The sequence below is a fragment of the Oncorhynchus mykiss genome, chromosome 22, assembly GCF_057628025.1.
Source record: "Oncorhynchus mykiss isolate SJ-2025 chromosome 22, ASM5762802v1, whole genome shotgun sequence".
Classification (NCBI taxonomy): domain Eukaryota; kingdom Metazoa; phylum Chordata; class Actinopteri; order Salmoniformes; family Salmonidae; genus Oncorhynchus; species Oncorhynchus mykiss.
In genome coordinates this window covers 49710598-49736174 of record NC_143043.1, presented here as the reverse complement: position 1 = coordinate 49736174, position 25577 = coordinate 49710598, and the positions used below count along the sequence as shown (strand labels likewise).

The 25577-nt window shown below is 41.1% G+C and overlaps 1 protein-coding gene across 6 annotated transcripts in view; it reads right to left on the bottom strand.

The window, feature by feature from the left end:
* The window catches only part of LOC110502168 (FERM, ARHGEF and pleckstrin domain-containing protein 1), a 148048-nt gene that overhangs the window by 39067 nt on the left and 83404 nt on the right, over window positions 1–25577 (bottom strand). For 4 of the 6 annotated variants that reach the window (XM_036959362.2, XM_036959364.2, XM_090216279.1 and 1 more), the window contains exons 3-13: window positions 16553–16654; window positions 16367–16409; window positions 12297–12375; window positions 10052–10149; window positions 9483–9597; window positions 7760–7907; window positions 7281–7376; window positions 6985–7151; window positions 6701–6769; window positions 6112–6190; window positions 5628–5838 (exon numbers count right to left, since the gene is read on the bottom strand). In XM_036959362.2, the coding sequence (XP_036815257.2) occupies window positions 5628–5838; window positions 6112–6190; window positions 6701–6769; window positions 6985–7151; window positions 7281–7376; window positions 7760–7907; window positions 9483–9597; window positions 10052–10149; window positions 12297–12375; window positions 16367–16409; window positions 16553–16654 (1207 nt within the window). Of the gene's footprint in view, window positions 1–5627; window positions 5839–6111; window positions 6191–6700; window positions 6770–6984; window positions 7152–7280; window positions 7377–7759; window positions 7908–9482; window positions 9598–10051; window positions 10150–12296; window positions 12376–14787; window positions 14895–16366; window positions 16410–16552; window positions 16655–25577 lie in introns of those variants that run through there. The other 2 variants (XR_016490682.1, XM_090216277.1) reach the window with 1 other exon arrangement.

Genomic DNA, 25577 nt, shown 5'->3' with positions numbered 1-25577 from the left:
ACAGTCCGCTTGTAGTTTGCCAAAAGGCACCTAAAGGACTCAGACCAAGGTGGTGGCAGCATCATGCTGTGGGGATGTTTTTCAGCGGTAGGGACTGGGAGACTAGTCAGGATCGAGGGAAAGATGAACGGAGCAAAGTACAGAGAGATCCTTGATGAAAAACCTGCTCCAGAGTGCTCAGGAACTCAGACTGGGGTGAAGGTTCACCTTCCAACAGGACAAAGACCCTAAGCACACAGCCAAGACAACGCAGGAGTGGCTTCGGGACAAGTCTCTGAGTGGCCCAGCCAGAGACCGGACTTGAACCCAATCAAACATCTCTGGAGAGACCTGAAAATACCTGTGCAACGACGCTCCCCATCCAACCTGACAGAGCTTGAGAGGTTCTGCAGAGAAGAATGGGAGAAATCCCCTAATACAAATATGCCAAGCTTGTAACGTCATACTCGGGGCAGCAGGTAGCCTAGTGGTTAGAGTTTTAGGCCAGTAACCGAAAGGTTGCTCGATCGAATCCCCGAGCTGACAAGGTAAAAAAATCTGTTGTTCTACCCCTGAACAGGCAGTTAATCCACTGTTCTTAGGCCGTCATTGAAAATAAGAATTTGTTCTTAACTGACTTGCCTTGTTAAATAAATAAAGGTATAAATAAAATACCTGACAAGACCTTGATGCTGTAATCACTGCCAATGGTTCTTCAACAAAGTAAAGGGTCTGACAACTTATGTGAATACATAAAAAAAAAAAAAAGTTTTTGTATTGTCATGATGGGGTATTGTGTGTAGATTAATGAGGGAGGAAAAACTATTTCATACATTTTTGAATAAGGCTGTAACGTAACAAATGTGGAAAAAGTGATGGGGCCTGAATACCTTCCGAATGCACTGTATATATATATATACACACATGGATACAGCTAAAAGCATCGATGAGCTGAGAGACTTGGAGCTTTGACACGCTGCCGTCTTTCAGACCCACAACATGCAGCACATACTGAAACCTGCCTTTATGTTCCCTGCTTATTCCCTAGTTCCTGTCATCCTGAACAAAGTCATTTCTCAATTCTCCAGCCCTATATTCTAGACCTCTGTAACCTCTGTTGACAGTTAACAGGATCACTGCAGTGAAGGAAACCCAGTTAAAACCTTGTGTTTTCTCTTCACACAGCCTGTGGCAGAACAGTAAGACATCAGGACAGTACGGGAACAGGTTCACATGCATCCAGAGCAGGGAAATAGAGACAAGGTGAGACTTGACTTAATAAGTGCTGCATGCTGGCAGAACAGAGTTTCAATTGAACAAGGACATTTAAAAACATTGTGATGTAAGGTCAGTAAATCCTTAATCAAAATAATATACAGCAAAACAAAATGACAAGGAGGAGAATGAAGCAAAGCAAAGACAATCAGGGACAGCAAGAAAACAAAACAAACACAAAAGTGCAGAGTAATTCTGTAAGGGGAGAAAGGGGCAAACTAGAGAGATACGTAGACCCCTGGAGTTCAATAGACAATGAGATGTTTAGGTAGACAAGAACAAGAAGAGATGCCACCAGTGGTCATCAGAGCAATATTATACCAGTATTGTCCAACAGTATTGACTGGGTCTGGGTGTGTTCTGGTATGTCAAGTTGCCACAACAGTCTTTTAGATAAAGTTTCTTCATTAAACTGATGTTTCCCAGAACAAGCCATGTCTATGAAAAAATGAGCGTGGCTCTGTGATGCCTAAAAATACCAGTCAACAATAGTTAGTTAAAATGTCAATCCATTGATCACTTTGTACAGAAGACCTTTATGTTACTGTAAACATTGACTATCAAATCAGGAGTTGAGGTTGGGACGTGCTGTAGACGAACAGAAAGCCTTCTCAGCACCCAACAAACTAAGACATGACCTATTGTACATCTCTCACTACTGGAGTCCTCTCACTACTGTAGTCCTCTCACTACTGTACATCTCTCACTACTGTACATCTCTCACTACTGTAGTCCTCACTACTGTAGTCCTCTCACTACTGTAGTCCTCTCACTACTGTACGTCTCTCACTACTGTAGTCTTCTCACTACTGTAGTCCTCTCACTACTGTACGTCTCTCACTACTGTAGTCTTCTCACTATTGTAGTCTTCTCACTACTGTAGTCTTCTCACTACTGTACATATCTCACTAATGTACATATCTCACTACTGTAGTCCTCTCACTATGGACACTAATTAGAGACCGACCGTATGTACAGTACAAGCAACATGTATACTCAATACACTTGTGTTCTCCTAAGCAACTCGCTAAATATAAACAATGAATCACATATCCAATGCCAGGCAACATAGAAAATCACAGGAAACAGCCTGTCTGTCTCTTCTATTAGTAGATCTGATTAACAAGAACCAATCACAAGAGTCTACAATATGATCATAACGATTAAAAAAGCAACACATAAATACAGTAGTGTATAAAACATAGACCAACGTCCCCATCGACATGCTAGCCAAACAACAACATACTGTCCACTGACAGAATGGACAGGTTATACAGTCACAATGAAGACACATGACGGCATTTGACAGAGCATTGGAACTCTCCAACAATCAATAAACAATCAATAAACAATCAATAAACAACACAATGTATCATTGTAGATTCCACGTTGAGTGTGCAAGTCCAGTCCGCTCGCAGAACAACATACAGTACCAGTCAGAAGTTTGGACACACCTACTCATTCAAGGGTTTATCTTTATTTTTACTATGTTCTACATTGTAGAATAATAGTGAAGACATCAAAACTATGAAATAACACATGGAATCATGTAGTAACCAAAAAAAGTCAAAATATACTTTATATTTGAGATTCTTCAAAGCAGCCACCCTTTGCCTTGATGACAGGTTTGCACACTCTTGGCATTCTCTCAACCAGCTTCATGAGGTAGTCACCTGGATTACATTTCAATTAGCCTTGTTGAAAGTTCATTTGTGGAATTTATTTTCTTCTTAATGCGTTTGAGCCAATCAGTTGTGTTGTGACAAGGTAGGGGTTGTATACAGAAGATAGCCCTATTTGGTAAAATGCCAAGTCCATATTATGGCAAGAACAGCTCAAATAAGAACAGAGAAACGACAGACCATCATTACTTTAAGACATGAACGTCAGTCAATGCGAAAAATTTCAAGAATGAAAGTTTCAGTGCAGTCGCAAAAAACCATCAAGCGCTGTGATGAAACTGGCTCTCATGAGGACCGCCACAGGAAAGGAAGACCCAGAGCCCAAATAGAGTTCAAGTAACAGACACATCTCAACATCAACTGTTCAGAGGTTGAATTGCTGAAAAGAAACCACTACTAAAGGACACCAATAATAAGAAGAGACTTGCTTGGGCCAAGAAACACGAGCAACGGATATTAGACCAGTGGAAATCTGTCCTTTGGTCTGATGAGTCCAAAGGTGAGATTTTTTTCTTCCAACCGCCGTGTCTTTGTGAGACGCAGAGTAGGTGAATGGATGATCTCCCATGTGTGGTTCCCACTGTGAAGCATGGAGGTGGAGGTGTGATGGTGTGGGGGTGATTTGCTGGTGACACTGTCAGTGATTTATATAGAATTCAAGGCACACTTAACCAGCATGGCTACCACAGCATTCTGCAGTGATACGCCATCCCGATGAATTGGACCACAGAGTGAATGAAAAGCAGCCAACAAGTGTTCAGCATATGTGGGAACTCCTTCAAGACGGTTGGAAAAGCATTCCAGATGACCACCTCATGAAGCTGGTTGAGATAATGCCAATACTGTGCAAAGCTGTAATCAAGGCAAAGGGTGGCTGCTTTGAAGAATCTCAAACATAAAATATATTTTGATTTGTTTAACACATTTTGAGTTACCACATGATTCCATGTGTTATTTCATAGTTTTGATGTCTTCACTATTATTCTACAATGTAGAAAATAGTTTTTAAAAAATTAAGAAAAACCCTGGAATGAGTAGGTGTGTCCAAACCCCTGACTGGTACTGTATCTCTGCATCTCCAGAAACAGTATTCCCTCGACTTCATCCCAAAAGTTCAGCTAGATACAGAGCATCAGGGGGTTTCCACTGGATTGATTCACACTGCTGTACAGTGGTCTTTAAAAAGACGTGGCACTAGAAAACGATGATGTCTCTAACTGAGAACCACCTGGTGTGTGTGTGTGTGTGTGTGTATAGACACCAATACAGTCAGAACAGACAGGAAAGGTTAACCACCTAAGGGTAGAAGAGAAGAGGACAGAGAGCCTTCATCCCGCTCTCTCTCTCTCTCTCTCTCTCTCTCTCTCAGTTAAAGGGCAAGCAACCCAATGGGAAACAGAGTGTTAGGCTGGCTCATGGCTGAGCAGACTATACTGTATACTCAGTTAGTGCCATGTTGGCAGCACAGAGACAGAGGAGTTAGTAGTCCCCCGAAGCAACCCTTTAACTGAGTAACTGTCCATTCACACAGACTGGCATAGCTGTCACCCATGCTAACCACCAGAGCCAATGCCACCGTGGAGCAGGTCTCTGAACTTCTTTCCTCTGGGCTAGCCTAACAGCTGAACACCTGTGCCCCGTCTTCGTCACTAAAGTTAAGGCAGCCATCCTCCTCCATCTCCTCATCCAGCTGGAGGCTCCCAAAGGAGTACTTGTTCCTGGGCATGGGGGAGGGGTAATTGAACCCCACGGCCACGGGGTTACCGTAGGTCAGCGGGTGGCTGCTGGAGCTGCCCGTGGTGTTCTCGGTCTCTGAGTCACTGGACTCTGTGCCACTGCTGGTGGAGCCGTCAATCATCTGAACAGCCCCTATGTGGTCTACGCCACCATGGCTGTACAGCTTCTGTATGGGGCCGGGCTTGGGTTGACCGGGGGCAGACAAGCCATTGGCCTTTACGCGGCGCTCCAGAGCAGCCATACGGGAGGTGACAGGCCGGGGATCGTGGGAGGGCGTGGAGGTGGCCTGATGCCGGCTCAGGACGAAGGGGTCTGTGTCGGAACGGTTACGCATGTTGTGGAGCTTTTGTAAGTGTGGCGAGCGGGCCACGATGGGCGAATAGCTGCCGTAGTGGGATGGGGCCTGACCTTGGTCTTGGGGCCCCCCATGGCCTCTCTGGCTGTTAAACCCCCTGTGACCCTGGTCGTCCCAGCGTGGGGGCCTGGAGCCGTGACCGTTTTGCTCAGCGTGGCTGAGTGAGCCGGTTCGGTGGAAGGTGACGGGGCTGGAGGTGGTGCTCTTAGAGCCTAACAGGCAGACCGTCAGGGGGCTGCTACTACGCTGGTCCCCAATTCCACCAGCCCCCAACTCCTCCATCATAGTGCTATGGAGAGGGCCACGGGGCGGACCACTGCCGAAGAACGACAGGTTGGCCGACTCATCTAACTCACAGCTCATATTGAGGGGGGGTTTAGGGGAGGAAGGGGACTCTCTGTACCTCATCCTACCCAGAGCCAGTTCCCGCTCGTTTATTATACTGCCACGGTGGGGACTCACGGCCTCCTCCCCATGGCTGTCAGTAGGATGAGACCTGGTAACCCGGCCCTTGGCCATGTCATATTCACTATCTATATCACTGCAGTCAATGTAGGGGATGGAGGAGGTGCTGCCCTTAGCGCCCTGGGAGGCTGGACCTGTGTTCAGATGGTCTGGGTGGGGCTGCCTCGGTGGGCCTGGTTCTGCCCCAGGACCTGGCCTGTCCTCGCCGTGTCCCCCGTTCCTCTGGATGGAAGGGCTGCCTCTGATCCGCAGGGCTGAAGGGTCCTCAGCGTTCACAGACTCCTTCCAGTGACGGCGGGGCGGAGAGTCCACCTCCGCTCTGTCTCCTGGAGCACCGCTCACACTCTGTGGAGTAACGGAGAACAGAGAACAGAGGGCTGAAGGTTATATTTAACAATTAAACAAGGAAATTGAGTTATTGTGTGGTATGGATAAGTTATTCCGTCTACTCAATTATTAACTGTATATTCTAAGCAGTATATTTCATATTCATAGTGTTTCTAGATGAAGACATGCTGGGTCGGCTATCATATAGAGAGTGACAGTTCCACAAAGTGGCGTTCAGCACGTTAGCCTCTAAAGGACGGTGTGTGTGGGAACACCGAAGGAGCCACTGACTTCTTTTGGCACTTGAGGGGAGTGAGGGGAAGACAGCGGAGATGGACGGCTTCTGCTGTGCTGGACCCTACTGTGTTTCCTGAAGAGGATGACAGAAAGTGGATATGTTATACACCTGGTAACCCTCACACAGTCTCTCTCTTTGTACAGTACCAGTCAAACGTTTGGACACCTACTTATTGCAGGGTTTTTCAATAAAAAAACAACAACTATATTCTTACGTTTGTAAAATAATAGTGAAGACATCAAAACTATGAAATATCACATATGGAATCATGTACTAACCCAAAAAATACACTCCAGGTGACTACCTCATGAAACTGGTTGAGAGAATACAAAGTGTGCAAAGCTGTCAACAGGCAAAGGGTGGCTACTTTGAAGAATCTAAAATATATTTAGATTTGTTTTAACACTTTGTTGGTTACGAAATAATTCCATGTGTTATTTCATAGTTTTGATGTCTTCACTATTATTCTACAATGTAGTAAATTAGTAAAAAATAAAGAAAAACTATTGAATGAGTAGGTGTGTCCAAACTTTTGACTGCTACTGTAGGTCTAAAAAGAAAACACCACCATGAAGTCTTTACCTTTCAAACGGGATCTTCTTAAACTCAGAGTCCTTCACATAATCAATCACCTGCTTCTGTGTCCGACCGCTGTGGAGAGAGAGAAGTAGCAAGGGAGATGATTGAGGTCAGTAAACTTAAGAGTAGAGCTGGAGGGGTTCTGTCCAGGTGACAGATAGGAAATGAGATTGAAACTGAGGCACTGACTGGTTTTTCATCGAACCTGCTATCCTCTGTGTCCAGAGAGACAGAGATGGTTTATTATTGTGTGGCCCCAGGTGCCTTCAAGGGGCCAGCTGTTCTACCTGAATCTGAAGGAGGAGCCTCGGGTGAAGAGGACAGGCTTGGGCCTTGCTTTGGGCTCCTCAAAGAGGCGGAAGAAGGCATGGTATTCCACACAGATCTTCCAGAAGACTTTACAGCAGTCTCGGCTACCCATCAGGAACTCCAGAGTGTCCTGGTATGAGCTCTGCTGCGGAGGGGACACATATATATGTAACACACATCAATGGAAACTTAGGGTTGAAGGCTTTAGGCATTGGTGATATTTACATGGATATGAATCGTGGATCATGCTAAGGGCTATGGCCATATGACATACGTTCAGGTCTGGTCTGAGCTTGATGAGAAAACGCTTTCTCTTGAAGCTTAATTTGCGCACGTTGGACCAGTTGAAGGCATTGATCTTGGTGTGTCCCTGCAGCGGATGAAAAACACAGAGGTTTAACATGGAGTGTGACACGCAACACAAATCTGCCTGTTCATCTAATCATGTCATCGAACATCAGCTCCACATTCCTCTAATAGAACTGGCTAGCTCTTAAACCCAATAGATCTGTGAACAGAGAAAATGTCCTGCACGTCAAAAGCCTGTCATCAAAATGTCACTTCAAAGTGGAACGGCTGAAAAATGGGACAGCTGCAAGCATCTTACATTGTGGCATACCCAAGCTGGTTAATCATTTACTACCAATTTGCTATTCACCTACATCAAACATATAATTAAACATCCTGTGGGTTTCTAATGAGAAACGGCGGTGTAGAAATGCTCTTGCTCCGTCCAGACCCGTAAAGTAGTACCTGAAAGACCAGGACACCAGTGTGCGCCACGGCCAGGCTCAGCTTGCTGCCCTCGCGGTCCTTGGCAGGGTGTAGTCTAACCCCGTACAGCTCCAGTCTGCGTACCACCTCCAGCAGCTGGTAGTCCGACTCTGCTGGCGTCTGACCCCTACATGCACACAGAGAGCAGTCTGGGTCAAGGATACCGTTCCAAATGGCTCCCTATTCTCTATTTAGTGTACTGTTTTAGACCAGGCCCCTTGGCACTAAATAGGGAATAGGGTTTTGGGACACGGTCTGATACAAGTCTCTCATAAGTTTCAGAATCACGGCAAGGTGGAGTTAAGGTGGGTTGCGTCAGAATTCCAGGGGTCCACAAACAGTTACATTTGACTTCCATTTTGGACTTCTGAACATGACTGCTCTTAACGAAAAATGTTACTTTAAATTTGAATAATATCTTCCACTAAAATACTACAATTGAGGTGAGGGACCAGGCCACAAGTCAATCTTTTCCCGCAGTCAGCTGACACTACCGAGGTCTGGGTAGAAACCAAGCTGCATAGTAACTCCCTTCCCTAATTCTTATCTGTGAAAAAGTTGTCCTGTTTCCTGTGGGCTGTAGTTCATTCTAGATGCAACTCTGAGCATGGCTCCCTGCCAGGAAAACTGTGGTTACTGTTATCAGCTAAAAATACAGAAAAAGAACAAGTCAGGGAGGGCAGTCAAATCTAACGGAGCTCCTTTCATCTTGTCAGCTGCCTGGTGAGCACCCATCTCTGCTGTGACACCAGTGTACCGTGGAGGACTGGGGGTGACACCAGTGTACCGTGGAGGACTGGAGGTGACACCAGTGTACCGTGGAGGACTGGGGGTGACACCAGTGTACCGTGGAGGAATGGGGGTGACACCAGTGTACCGTGGAGGAATGGGGGTGACACCAGTGTAGTGTGGAGGACTGGGGGTGACACCAGTGTACCGTGGAGGAATGGGGGTGACACCAGTGTAGTGTGGAGGACTGGGGGTGACACCAGTGTAGTGTGGAGGACTGGGGGTGACACCAGTGTAGTGTGGAGGACTGGGGGTGACACCAGTGTACCGTGGAGGACTGGGGGTGACACCAGTGTACCGTGGAGGACTGGGGGTGACACCAGTGTACCGTGGAGGACTGGGGGTGAGGAAAGGGTTGGCCATGTGATCCTGACCTGCTGCATCAATGAGGAAGGCACTAAGGGGATTGTGGGATATGTTCTCCAAGGAGGGCGGAACTAGCTAATTAGGAAACGGATAATAGAAAGAAATCCTGGGAGAAGGAGAAGAATGAGTCCGAGCTGCCATTTCCCTTGTGCCAACCTGTTCAGTGACAAGGGTTTAAAAAAGAAAAGCCATTTCTCTGCTGAAATCTGGTGTGTTGCTCATTAGGCTGTGGTCCATGTAGATCGCAGACCTTTCTGGGGACCCAGGTAGTTTTTCTGATAAAGCAGACATGGACACGTTCACCTCCAGGCCCTAACCACTCAACCAGCCCAGGGGGCTTTGCCGAGTCTTAACATGATAAAGAAAACCATGTCAGTTAACACACTGAAACAAAGAACACTGTTAGGTCAGTGGGGAGTTTCCTGACTTCGCTACCTGGGTAGAAAACATTCCCTTGGGATGTGTACGTATGAGGTCTTTATCTACCATGTCCTGTTCAGAGGCCTGCTTCCAGAGCTGTCACATCAGTTATAGAGGAGCTACTCACCCATTATTGGAGTGAAACTCCATGATCTTGTCCATCAGAGCCATCTGGTCAGGAATGTAGCTGTTGTTGAGGAGGTGCTGCCGACTCTGACTCTCCTCAAAGTCCCCAATCTCAGCTGGAGAACAAAGGGTTAAAGTTAGGACATTGCATTACATTGTGTGCAGTGTGTAAAGGATCTACACCACTGCTGGTTGATTAAAAAAATGCAGATTATTTGCATATATCCCTAAACAGAATAGATTAGAATAGATTCATCCTCATCCATGCCTCTTCCCTCTCTTCGGTTACACTCTGACAGCTCCCTCTAGCATTAGAGTCCAGTCTGAGGAACAGATGGCTTTTTCAAAAAAGCTCTCTCTCAGTGTCTTCCCACATTTCATTAATTCAGAGAAAGACAAAAGAAAAAGCTATCCATGGCAATGCACTGATTCTCCATTTGGGATGCTGCACCACATCCTGTTTGACACAGTTTGAAGGAGGTTCTGTTTTCCTACAAATGTATATGGTCTATTGGCTCTGTGATCATATAGGCTGTGTGAAGCCACAGGGAAAGAAACAGTGAGACGTACACTGGATAATATGGGAGACCAGCAGGGCCGCGCTACTGTCGTTGCAGGTCAGACGTCCACAGGCAAGGTCATGCTTGATCTGCAGGGCGAAGAGGTACCTGGACAAGACGGGACAAAGAGAAAGGCTAGAACAGAGTGGACAGGATGACCGTCTGTGGTTAACATCCAAACCTGTCAGGCGACAACACAGGAGGGAGGAACAACAGAGGAACCACTCGTAGGTCAGGTCATCCATACAGGTACATATTGCAGCATGAAAACAAAGACAATTGGATTACAGAGCAACATCATCATAACAGGACGAGTGTCTTTACCCCCATCCAATATCAACTGTTACACCCTTCTTTAGGGTCGAGGCGTTATCATACCACGAGTAAATATACATCATAAAAACATTAGTCCAATGGTAACAACCAGGATCACACGAAGCTGCTACGTTAAAAACATGGATGAATTAAATGGCCGAGGCAGAAATATCTCATCTGTGGGAGGCTGGAACACATCGGTCACTTCTACGTTAGCGTTCACATTCTGTGACATCGCAGTCATTTCAACACACAGAACTGACTCTAATGGAAACTGCTGTGTGCTGAGCAGTCAGTATACTGTACCAGTTTATACACCAGACCGTGTCGACAGCTTGTCAGCTGAATACAAAGACATTATTAAAGGCTCAGGACAATAACATTTTAGATTTTTCTGTGTTTTATATACAGGTAACTGCCAAAATAAAGGAAACACTTGAGTAAATGAGGGATCAAAAGTGTATTGAAAGCAGGTGCTTCCAACAAAGGTGTGGTTCCTGAGTAAATGAAGCAATTACTATCCCATCATGCTTAGGGTCATGTATAAAATGCCCAGTTGCCCATTATTTTGGCTACCATGACTAGAAGAAGAGATCAGTGACTTCTGACAGAGGGGTCTCAAAGGAGCACAGGGGTTTAAAGAGTGTATGTCTGTCTGCCTGCCTGCCTGTCTGCCTGCCTGCCTGCCTGTCTGTCTGTCTGTCTGCCTGCCTGTCTGCCTGCCTGTCTGTCTGTCTGCCTGCCTGCCTGTCTGCCTGTCTGTCTGTCTGCCTGTCTGCCTGTTTGCCTGTCTGCCTGTCTGTCTGCCTGTCTGCCTGTGTGTGTGTGTGCCTCAGTCACCAGATCTCAACCTAATTGAACACTTATGGGAGATTCTGGAGAGGCGCCTGAAACAGCGTTTTCCAACACCATCAACAAAATACTGAATTATGGAATTTCTTGTGGAAGAATGGTGACACTGTAGAATCTATGCCAAGCCGCATTAAAGCTGATCTGGCGGCTCGTGGTGGCCCAACGCCCTATTAAGACACTTTATCTTGGTGTGTCGTTTATTTTGGCAGTTACCTGCATATTTCCACACTATGAGGTTGGAATAATATTGTGAAAATGATGATAATGCCCTTTTAGTGTAAGAGCTGTTTATAAAGACAGACTGAAATGTCAGCCTGTTTTGGTGGGATGGAGTTTTGGCCTGTCTGGTGACATCACCAGGTGGTATATTAGTTAATAAACCAATAAGAAAGAGAGTTCCAAACCTCTCTGCCAATAACACTAGTTTTCAGTTTTCCCTTCCCCACTCATACCACTTCCAGACAGTCCTAGCTAAATTATTGCTCGAGAAATTGCATTTAGCTAAGAAGTTATTATTGTTTTATTTTTTATACATTACAATTTTAATGAAAAACAACCACAGTAAGGTACTTCATTGTTACCCAGAAAATGATTTGATATTGAGATAAAAACAGCCTCATTGGACCTTTAAGCACCTGCTGATGAGGAAACCTTATAGCTGAGCTTTAAGCACCTGCTGATGAGGAAACCCTATAGCTGAGCTTTAAGCACCTGCTGATGAGGAAACCCTATAGCTGAGCTTTAAGCACCTGCTGATGAGGAAACCCTATAGCTGAGCTTTAAGCACCTGCTGATGAGGAAACCCTATAGCTGAGCTTTAAGCACCTGCTGATGAGGAAACCCTATAGCTGAGCTTTAAGCACCTGCTGATGAGGAAACCCTATAGCTGAGCTTTAAGCACCTGCTGATGAGGAAACCCTATAGCTGAGCTTTAAGCACCTGCTGATGAGGAAACCCTATAGCTGAGCTTTAAGCACCTGCTAATGAGGAAACCCTATAGCTGAGCTTTAAGCACCTGCTGATGAGGAAAGCTGAGCTTTTGTAGACTGAGGGTTTGTCTGAAGTGGCTTCTATCTGTTTAGTCTTACCTGGTCAATTCCTCCAGTAGCTGGGCGTGGTCTGGGGGGAAGAACTTCACCACAAATCTCAGGACTACGTGCTTGGGCCCTGTGGGTGTGAGATAATGGCATAGTTATAGAGGAGGAGTCACAGCCAAGAAGATACAGAGAACACATTCTAAACACATTATCTGGAGATTCCTATCATAGAATTAGAGAACACATTCTAAACACATTGTCAGGAGATTCCTATCATAGAATTAAAGAACACATTCTAAAAACATTATCTGGAGATTCCTATCATAGAATTAGAGAACACATTCTAAACACATTATCTGGAGATTCCTTTCATAGGATTAGAGAACACATTCTAAAACATTATCTGGAGATTTGGAGATTAGAGAACACATTCTAAACACATTATCTGGAGATTCCTATCATAGGATTAGAGAACACATTCTAAACACATTATCTGGAGATTCCTATCATAGAATTAGAGAACACATTCTAAACACATTATCTGGAGATTCCTATCATAGAATTAGAGAACACATTCTAAACACATTATCTGGAGATTCCTATCATAGAATTAATGAACACATTCTAAAAACATTATCTGGAGATTCCTATCATAGAATTAGAGAACACATTCTAAACACATTATCTGGAGATTCCTTTCATAGGATTAGAGAACACATTCTAAAACATTATCTGGAGATTTGGAGATTAGAGAACACATTCTAAACACATTATCTGGAGATTCCTTTCATAGGATTAGAGGACACATTCTAAACACATTATCTGGAGATTCCTTTCATAGGATTAGAGGACACATTCTAAACACATTATCTGGAGATTTGGAGATTCCTATCATAGGATTAGAGAAAACATTCTAAACACATTATCTGGAGATTCCTATCATAGAATTAAAGAAAACATTCTAAACACATTATCTGGAGATTCCTATCATAGAATTAAAGAAAACATTCTAAACACATTATCTGGAGATTCCTATCATAGAATTAGAGAACACATTCTAAACACATTATCTGGAGATTCCTATCATAGGATTAGAGAACACATTCTAAACACATTATCTGGAGATTCCTTTCATAGGATTAGAGAACACATTCTAAACACATTATCTGGAGATTTGGAGATTAGAGAACACATTCTAAACACATTATCTGGAGATTCCTATCATAGGATTAGAGAACACATTCTAAACACATTATCTGGAGATTCCTATCATAGAATTAAAGAACACATTCTAAACACATTATCTGGAGATTCCTATCATAGGATTAGAGAACACATTCTAAACACATTATCTGGAGATTCCTTTCATAGGATTAGAGGACACATTCTAAACACATTATCTGGAGATTCCTTTCATAGGATTAGAGGACACATTCTAAACACATTATCTGGAGATTTGGAGATTCCTATCATAGGATTAGAGAAAACATTCTAAACACATTATCTGGAGATTCCTATCATAGAATTAAAGAAAACATTCTAAACACATTATCTGGAGATTCCTATCATAGAATTAAAGAAAACATTCTAAACACATTATCTGGAGATTCCTATCATAGAATTAGAGAACACATTCTAAACACATTATCTGGAGATTCCTATCATAGAATTAAAGAAAACATTCTAAACACATTATCTGGAGATTCCTATCATAGAATTAGAGAACACATTCTAAACACATTATCTGGAGATTCCTTTCATAGGATTAGAGGACACATTCTAAACACATTATCTGGAGATTTGGAGATTCCTATCATAGGATTAGAGAACACATTCTAAACACATTATCTGGAGATTCCTATCATAGGATTAGAGAACACATTCTAAACACATTATCTGGAGATTCCTATCATAGGATTAGAGAACACATTCTAAACACATTATCTGGAGATTCCTTTCATAGGATTAGAGAACACATTCTAAACACATTATCTGGAGATTTGGAGATTAGAGAACACATTCTAAACACATTATCTGGAGATTCCTATCATAGGATTAGAGAACACATTCTAAACACATTATCTGGAGATTCCTATCATAGGATTAGAGAACACATTCTAAACACATTATCTGGAGATTCCTATCATAGAATTAAAGAACACATTCTAAACACATTATCTGGAGATTCCTATCATAGGATTAGAGAACACATTCTAAACACATTATCTGGAGATTCCTATCATAGGATTAGAGAACACATTCTAAACACATTATCTGGAGATTCCTTTCATAGGATTAGAGAACACATTCTAAACACATTATCTGGAGATTTGGAGATTAGAGAACACATTCTAAACACATTATCTGGAGATTCCTATCATAGGATTAGAAAACACATTCTAAACACATTCTAAACACATTATCTGGAGATTCCTATCATAGAATTAGGAATTAGAACCGGATCTCTATGATTCCTTTGCTTTTGTCTCACTGACCAATGAGATCATAACAAGCAGTGTACTTGCTCTTATGCACCACAAACCCTTGTTTGTAGATGAGCAAGCCAGTCTTCCAGAAGACTTGAAAGCTTTATGACTCGAGATGTACAAGTTTTAACAGCCGAGCCTCAGTCTGGAAGATAGATGGTCTCTGTGTGTGAATAAAGATGTAGTTTGGGTTCTTAAGCACGACAGATTCGTAACATATCATACAAATTGCAACAAAAAAAAATATACACTGAGTGTACAAAACATTAAGGACACCTGCTCTTTCCACGACATGAAAGATATGATCCCTTATGATGTTACTTGTTAAATCCACTTCAATGAGTGTAGATTAAAGAAGGATTTTTAAGCCTTGAGACACTTGAGACATGGATTGTGTGTGTGTGCCATTCAGAGGATGCCTTTGAACGGGGAATGGTACACTCTTAGAAAAAATGGTTCCAAAAGGATTCTATGCGGAGGGATCGAGTTCTACCAAGAACTGTTTTGATCAGAAGAACCCTTTTTAGAAGACAAGGGTTCTTTGTAAGGCAAAGGGTTCTACCTAGAACCTTGAACATCCTAAGAACCTTTTTTTGGAAGAAAGGGTTCCTTGATGATTCTTTGCAAGGCAAGAAGGATTTTTCGGAAGGCAATATTTCATATTTCCCAACATGCTTTATTTCAGGAAGCTTTTAAGAATAGTTTGTTTTACTGTAATATCTGTGTTTTTGCATGTACATTGATTGGTTGATAAATGTTATGCTACATAAAGATAAACAACACACAGAATTCAAAACTAATCCAATCTATTAGTATCTAGATTTATTCCACCCGTTAACTGAGATGGTTGTTCTAGTTTAGATGATTGAGGTAGTCTCAGTATTCAACGCTCCCTACCCTGGCAGTCAATCTAAATGCAGGTTGTGGGTGATTAACAATTCTACTTGTTGGCTATCCTAATTCTGGTTGGATTCCAATAGGAATTATACCACGTTGCAAGTCCGCATAACGTGACGTGAAGGCCTGACGTGGCCTGTAAACCAGGAGATTCCTAACACCACTGTGTTAAGGAATAACTATGCCCTCAATGAAAGGCCTTGTAATGTATTCTCATAAAAAAATGACATGTTAAATGGTTAATAAGATAAAATGTTTTTTGGTAGAACCCTTCATAGGGGGTTCTAAGAAGAACCCGCCAAAGATAAAATGGTTCTGGGTAGAAACCATCATAGAGGGTTCTAGGCAGAACCAGTCATAGGGTTCTAGGTAGAGTCATATGCAGGGAGTTCTTTGAAGAACCCTACACAGACGGTTCTTGATAGTAGTACACAATTGGATGACAAGTGGTACACAAATAACGGGTACCACTTTCAAAACTACTAGCTGAAATGATTTTAAAAAAGTCCTGGAGCATCACTTTAAGTTTGCTTGGACGAGACAGGGTGTTGAGACTTCCTCTACAACTAAATTAAGTCCCCTAACTGTCTACTTTCAAAGACATTTCATGTTTCTTTGTAAGGTTTGATTCATTTTCTTCTGTTAGCAACCATACCACCAGTGTTAGTTGAAGCAAATGAAGCATGAACTGTCCATTGCCAGCCATGTAAAAGTATATAATGAAGTCAGCGTACTTACGTCTCAGTTGCTTGACAATAGGCTTTAGGAGGTCTAACCAAACCTGTGAACATAAGGAAAGCAAACGGCCCTTCAGTCAGCATAGAGAGATAAATTCAAGGCTTCTACACTAACACATGAAGAAGATACAAGCTAACACCCAGTCCAGAAACAACCCTTAAGGACTGTGTCTATTTCTTCACTCACCATCATCTTGTGGTCTTGGTATTCTAGGCCGAAGTAGTCTCCCTCAACGAGGTTCAGGTGGGTACACACCAGGTCAAACAACACCTTGCCTGAGGCTCTTTGCTGTGAAAGACAGAAACATACATGGTAAGTTAGAGAAATACCTGGTGCAGTAGTGAATTACCTATTGACTGTATGGTGGGCTGGCTGGCATTCACTAGCTCAATCACTCAATCACTCAATGATAAATGTGTACTTAGACTATGGATGATATTGTTCCTCGGTTTTAAAGACTCATTCTGATGACATTTCACAGAAAATCCCCTCAGAAAAGTCTATCTGCAAGTTTAATCAAGGATCAGCGATCACAAGAGCACATTCAGGACTGGATCTCAACACCTCTTAGGGGCTCCCGAGTGGCGCAGCGGTCTAAGGCACTGCATCTCAGTGTTAAGAGGCGTCACTACAGACCCTGGTTTGATCCTGAGCTGTATCACTGTCATTGTAAAATAAGAATTTGTTCTTAACTGACTTGCCTAGTTAAAAATAAAATCCCTCTAGGACATTGTGGATCAAGAGGAATGCAACAGACAAACAACAGAGACATTTGCAGTAGTGACTGAGTGCAATATGACTGCTTGCATGGATAGTGGGTGGCTCCATAGAAACCATTCCCCTCCCTTCACTCCCAGAAGATTGCTCAAAACCTCCCCCGCCTCTCCTCTTATGGAGGCCCAGAGAGGTGGGACACAGAGGAGCAGACAGAGTGGAGGGTGGGGGGGGTGGGACTGTCCCTGTGACCACTTCCCTGTTCCCAGTATCACCATGGGGACTGACGATGGCACAGTGCTCTTTGAAGCTGATCTAGTGGCAACCCAGCTCACCTAGGAAGTCCATTCCTCCATCAAGTCTAGGTCAGAGATGGTCATCTGGCTGTTTGTCACTCACTACTTATTTTCCTGTCCCATGGGAACATACACAGCCAACACCAAGGCAACCCATTATAGCTTCCCTGACTTTTGAAAAAAAAACGACTCATTCATGACACGTTTCATGAAACTAGGCGTATGTCGCACGGCACTACTTCACAGGAGAGGCACTTTAACATATCTTTTTTTAAATATTATTTTTATACACATTTTTGAAAGATTTAGACAATTTAGCAGGCGCTATCGACAAAGATCATTGGGATAAAGTTGTGATGGACTACTTTCTGCATGAGGTCAGTGTGAGCCGGAGTCCTTGACACAACAACGGGTCAATCAAGCTGTAGCTAGCTACAAACCGCCAGCAGCACCCTGAATACCACTGCTGGCTTGCCTCTGGAGCTAAGCAGGGTTGGTCCTGGATGGGAGGGCCAGGAGAAGACACTCTTTCCTCTGGTGTAAAAAATGATTCCAATGCCCCTTTCTGATGGGACATTAAACAGGTGTCCTAACTCTCTGTTGTCGCTATAGATCCCATGGCACTTATCGTAAGAGGAGGGGTGTTAACCCCGTTGTCCTATCTAAATTCCCAATCTGGCCCTCATACCACCATGTCCACCTAATCATCCCCAGCTTCTAATTGACTCATTCCCCTCCCCTGTAACTATTCCCCAGGTTGTTGCTGTAAATGAGAATGTGTTCTCAGTCAACTGACCTGGTAAAATAAAAAATTTACCAAAAAGACATGCTGTCATGAAGCGTTCATCCATGTATATGGGTAAGAGTCTAGCTACATTTTCAGATATTATACGTTTCAAATTTTGTCAAAGTCACATCCATTGCAAGTTAAAGCGTACTGTTAGCTAGCGAACGTTAGCTTGCTGGCTCGCTAGCGAACGTTACGTGTTTGATCTGTGTAGTAATATTATTTGTATCTCAGAAATCCATTTGCATTTGCTAGTTATGGCCAAATGTTAGCTAGCTAGCATTGAACTTAGTTAGCTTTAGCTACCTGCAGATTCATACTACAGCATTTCATGTGGCTAGCTATGGCATTTCTTTCACATGACCCATCAATTTAGACAAGTGTCTGGGTGAGCATCTAATGATAAAATATGAATAAAATATGTTTTACCTGGACACTTTCGAAGTCAGATTAGGATATTGGCCAAGGACTAGAAAAAGTGTATTTTTACCTGGAGTTTGACCTTATTGTAGGTTACTATTTTTGGTTGTTTACTACACTACCTTACTCACTCTGTTTAGCACAAGAGATGGGTGGGGCTCAGTCTTAAGATGGTGTGAACAATGATGCATAGGTATAGACAAAGAAGAGCTCTCCAGTAGGTGTACCAAAACATTTAAGGGCCATTTTTGATCAAAAGTGGGGTTACAAAGTTAACTTTCAAAGCAGAATTATTTTCCCACTGTACTTCAACTGCAATTTTTTTAATATACAATTTTCTAGCTCAGAGTCTCTACTTTTATCCAATGTAAAAAATAAATAAATAAATAAATAAAAATGTTGCTACATAAGACTGAATCGAGGTGGTGGGTCACATTTAGAGGCACAAAGGGATGTCAGGGACTGCAGTTAAAGCCACATGTCCTGCTGGAAAAGAAGACAGAAGCATAGCAGGCAGGCAGGGGAGTTGAGCTGCTGGAAAACCCCTAAGAAGACAGAAGCATAGCAGGCAGGCAGGGGAGTTGAGCTGCTGGAAAACCCCTAAGAAGACAGAAGCATAGCAGGCAGGCAGGGGAGTTGAGCTGTTGGAAAAGAAGACAGAAGCATAGCAGACAGGCAGGGGAGTTGAGCTGTTTAACCAAGCTGCATTCTTTTGAACGGTTTTCACTGGAGCAGAACGTAGCACAGTTATGCCAGTGTTTATAGTAACAGTCCCGCCCCTTTGGCTGGATAACCTTCACCCCCCCATTCTATCGTTTTACAATCTTCACCCCCCCCCCCTTTCTCCCCTTATTCTCTCATTCTACAATCTTCACCCCCCTTTCTCCCCTTATTCTACAATCTTCACCCCCCTTTCTCTCCTTATTCTCTCATTCTACAATCTTCACCCCCCCCCTTCTCCCCTCATTCTCTCATTCTACAATCTTCACCCCCCCATTCTATCGTTCTACAATCTTCACCCCCCCCCTTTCTCCCCTTATTCTCTCATTCTACAATCTTCACCCCCCTTTCTCTCCTTATTCTCTCATTCTACAATCTTCACCCCCCCTTTCTCTCCTTATTCTCTCATTCTACAATCTTCACCCCCCCTTTCTCTCCTTATTCTCTCATTCTACAATCTTCACCCCCCATTCTATCGTTCTACAATCTACACCACCATCTTCTCCTTCTCTACTCTGTCACTCCTCCACCCACGTACTCCTCTCCTTGTTCACCAAGCTCTCTCCCTCTCCTCATTCCGTCCATCTCCGCATAAGGGCAGTCATTGGAACTAAGACTTTCTCTACTTCCTGTATTCCTGTATGTAGTGACCTCTTACAATCACAAGAGGGCAATCCTCATTACTGACCCATGGGAAATAGGTTCATGTTTTGCATTATTACACTCACTTATATCAGTGTTAATTAAACTGTCAATTGCCTCAATAAAATAAAACAATATTTAAATGACATCTGTCCAATATAGCACCACCATAGCTAGCTTCCCTCTCCATAGCTTTCTGGTTCCCTGCTCTCTCTCCCTACACGAGTCTCCCTCCTAACTACAGGATGTAAGGGAGCTACAGTGCCCACCACAGAGGACCAGCTGTTTTCATATGGTGGAGGTGAGAGCACAGGGAAGAAAGAGGCTAGAGGCCACCAGAGCATCCACCAGCCAAACACCCACTCACCCACACTGCTGCCGGCCTGCCAAGGTCCTGCTGCTGCAGCCTCAACAGCTGTGAACCTGCAGTATCAGACCTCTCCACAGAACCAGAGAATCAGGAAATCTAAGTTAGTAGCCTGGGTTTTCTGCATTTGGTACTAGAATACATTGCATCACTAGAATATAGTTAATCACTGGAATACATTGCATCACTAGAATATAGTGCATCACTAGAATATAGTGCATCACTAGAATATTGTGCATCACTAGAATATAGTGCATCACTAGAATATAGTGCATCACTACTAGAATATAGTGCATCACTAGAATATAGTGCATCACTAATAGAATATAGTGCATCACTAGAATATAGTGCATCACTACTAGAATATAGTGCATCACTAGAATATAGTGCATCACTAGAATACATTGCATCACTAGAATACATTGCATCACTACTAGAATATAGTGCATCACTAGAATATAGTGCATCACTAGAATATAGTGCATCACTAGAATATAGTGCATCACTAGAATATAGTGCATCACTACTAGAATATAGTGCATCACTAGAATATAGTGCATCACTAGAATACATTGCATCACTAGAATATAGTTAATCACTAGAATATAGTTCATCACTAGAATATAGTGCATCACTAGAATATAGTGCATCACTAGAATATAGTGCATCACTAGAATATAGTGCATCACTAGAATATAGTGCATCACTAGAATATAGTGCATCACTAGAATATAGTGCATCACTACTAGAATATAGTGCATCACTACTAGAATATAGTGCATCACTACTAGAATATAGTGCATCACTAGAATATAGTGCATCACTAGAATATAGTGCATCACTAGAATATAGTGCATCACTACTAGAATATAGTGCATCACTAGAATATAGTGCATCACTACTAGAATATAGTGCATCACTACTAGAATATAGTGCATCACTAGAATACATTGCATCACTAGAATATAGTGCATCACTAGAATATAGTTAATCACTAGAATATAGTGCATCACTAGAATATTGTGCATCACTAGAATATAGTGCATCACTAGAATATAGTGCATCACTACTAGAATATAGTGCATCACTAGAATACATTGCATCACTAGAATATAGTGCATCACTAGAATATAGTTAATCACTAGAATATAGTCCATCACTAGAATATAGTGCATCACTAGAATACATTGCATCACTAGAATATAGTGCATCACTAGAATATAGTGCATCACTAGAATACATTGCATCACTAGAATATAGTGCATCACTACTAGAATATAGTGCATCACTAGAATATAGTGCATCACTAGAATATAGTGCATCACTAGAATACATTGCATCACTAGAATATAGTGCATCACTAGAATATAGTGCATCACTAGAATATAGTGCATCACTAGAATACATTGCATCACTAGAATATAGTGCATCACTACTAGAATATAGTACATCACTAGAATATAGTGCATCACTAGAATACAGAACATCACTAGAATATAGTGCATCACTACTAGAATATAGTGCATCACTAGAATACATTGCATCACTAGAATATAGTGCATCACTAGAATATAGTGCATCACTAGAATATAGAACATCACTAGAATATAGTGCATCACTAGAATATAGTGCATCACTAGAATATAGAACATCACTAGAATATAGTGCATCACTAGAATATAGTTAATCACTAGAATATAGTGCATCACTAGAATATAGTGCATCACTAGAATATAGAACATCACTAGAATATAGTGCATCACTACTAGAATATAGTGCATCACTAGAATATAGTGCATCACTACTAGAATATAGTGCATCACTAGAATATAGTTAATCACTAGAATATAGTGCATCACTAGAATATAGTGCATCACTACTAGAATATAGTGCATCACTAGAATACATTGCATCACTAGAATATAGTGCATCACTAGAATATAGTGCATCACTAGAATATAGTGCATCACTAGAATATAGTGCATCACTAGAATATAGTGCATCACTAGAATATAGTGCATCACTACTAGAATATAGTGCATCACTAGAATATAGTGCATCACTAGAATACATTGCATCACTAGAATATAGTTAATCACTAGAATATAGTTCATCACTAGAATATAGTGCATCACTAGAATATAGTGCATCACTACTAGAATATAGTGCATCACTACTAGAATATAGTGCATCACTACTAGAATATAGTGCATCACTAGAATATAGTGCATCACTAGAATATAGTGCATCACTAGAATATAGTGCATCACTACTAGAATATAGTGCATCACTAGAATATAGTGCATCACTACTAGAATATAGTGCACCACTACTAGAATATAGTGCATCACTACTAGAATATAGTGCATCACTAGAATACATTGCATCACTAGAATATAGTGCATCACTAGAATATAGTTAATCACTAGAATATAGTCCATCACTAGAATATAGTGCATCACTAGAATACATTGCATCACTAGAATATAGTGCATCACTAGAATATAGTGCATCACTAGAATACATTGCATCACTAGAATATAGTGCATCACTACTAGAATATAGTGCATCACTAGAATATAGTGCATCACTAGAATATAGTGCATCACTAGAATACATTGCATCACTAGAATATAGTGCATCACTAGAATATAGTGCATCACTAGAATATAGTGCATCACTAGAATACATTGCATCACTAGAATATAGTGCATCACTACTAGAATATAGTACATCACTAGAATATAGTGCATCACTAGAATACAGAACATCACTAGAATATAGTGCATCACTACTAGAATATAGTGCATCACTAGAATACATTGCATCACTAGAATATAGTGCATCACTAGAATATAGTGCATCACTAGAATATAGAACATCACTAGAATATAGTGCATCACTAGAATATAGTGCATCACTAGAATATAGAACATCACTAGAATATAGTGCATCACTAGAATATAGTTAATCACTAGAATATAGTGCATCACTAGAATATAGTGCATCACTAGAATATAGAACATCACTAGAATATAGTGCATCACTACTAGAATATAGTGCATCACTAGAATATAGTGCATCACTACTAGAATATAGTGCATCACTAGAATATAGTTAATCACTAGAATATAGTGCATCACTAGAATATAGTGCATCACTACTAGAATATAGTGCATCACTAGAATACATTGCATCACTAGAATATAGTGCATCACTAGAATATAGTGCATCACTAGAATATAGTGCATCACTACTAGAATATAGTGCATCACTAGAATACATTGCATCACTAGAATATAGTTAATCACTAGAATATAGTGCATCACTAGAATATAGTGCATCACTAGAATATAGTGCATCACTAGAATATAGTTCATCACTAGAATATAGTGCATCACTAGAATATAGTGCATCACTAGAATATAGTGCATCACTAGAATATAGTTAATCACTAGAATATAGTGCATCACTAGAATATAGTGCATCACTAGAATATAGTTAATCACTAGAATATAGTGCATCACTAGAATATAGTGCATCACTAGAATATAGTGCATCACTAGAATATAGTGCATCACTAGAATATAGAACATCACTAGAATATAGTGCATCACTACTAGAATATAGTGCATCACTAGAATATAGTGCATCACTAGAATATAGAACATCACTAGAATATAGTGCATCACTACTAGAATATAGTGCATCACTAGAATATAGTTAATCACTAGAATATAGTGCATCACTAGAATACATTGCATCACTAGAATACATTGCATCACTAGAATATAGTGCATCACTAGAATATAGTGCATCACTAGAATATAGTGCATCACTAGAATATAGTGCATCACTAGAATACATTGCATCACTAGAATATAGTGCATCACTAGAATATAGTACATCACTAGAATATAGTGCATCACTAGAATATAGTGCATCACTAGAATACATTGCATCACTAGAATATAGTACATCCCTAGAATATAGTACATCACTGGAATATAGCACATCACTAGAATATAGTACATCACTAGAATATAGTACATCACTAGAATATAGTACATCACTAGAATACATTGCATCACTAGAATATAGTACATCCCTAGAATATAGTACATCACTAGAATATAGTACATCACTAGAATATAGTACATCACTAGAATATAGTACATCACTAGAATATAGTACATCACTAGAATATAGTACATCACTAGAATACATTGCATCACTAGAATATAGTACATCCCTAGAATATAGTACATCACTAGAATATAGTACATCACTAGAATATAGTACATCACTAGAATATAGTACATCACTAGAATATAGTACATCACTAGAATATAGTACATCACTAGAATACATTGCATCACTAGAATATAGTACATCCCTAGAATATAGTACATCACTGGAATATAGTGCATCACTAGAATATAGTGCATCACTAGAATATAGTGCATCACTAGAATACATTGCATCACTAGAATATAGTGCATCACTAGAATATAGTGCATCACTAGAATATAGTGCATCACTAGAATACATTGCATCACTAGAATATAGTGCATCACTAGAATATAGTGCATCACTAGAATATAGTTAATCACTAGAATATAGTGCATCACTAGAATATAGTGCATCACTAGAATATAGTGCATCACTAGAATATAGTGCATCACTAGAATATAGAACATCACTAGAATATAGTGCATCACTAGAATATAGAACATCACTAGAATATAGTGCATCACTAGAATATAGTGCATCACTAGAATATAGAACATCACTAGAATATAGTGCATCACTAGAATATAGTTAATCACTAGAATATAGTGCATCACTAGAATATAGTGCATCACTAGAATATAGAACATCACTAGAATATAGTGCATCACTACTAGAATATAGTGCATCACTAGAATATAGTGCATCACTACTAGAATATAGTGCATCACTAGAATATAGTTAATCACTAGAATATAGTGCATCACTAGAATATAGTGCATCACTACTAGAATATAGTGCATCACTAGAATACATTGCATCACTAGAATATAGTGCATCACTAGAATATAGTGCATCACTAGAATATAGTGCATCACTACTAGAATATAGTGCATCACTAGAATACATTGCATCACTAGAATATAGTTAATCACTAGAATATAGTGCATCACTAGAATATAGTGCATCACTAGAATATAGTGCATCACTAGAATATAGTTCATCACTAGAATATAGTGCATCACTAGAATATAG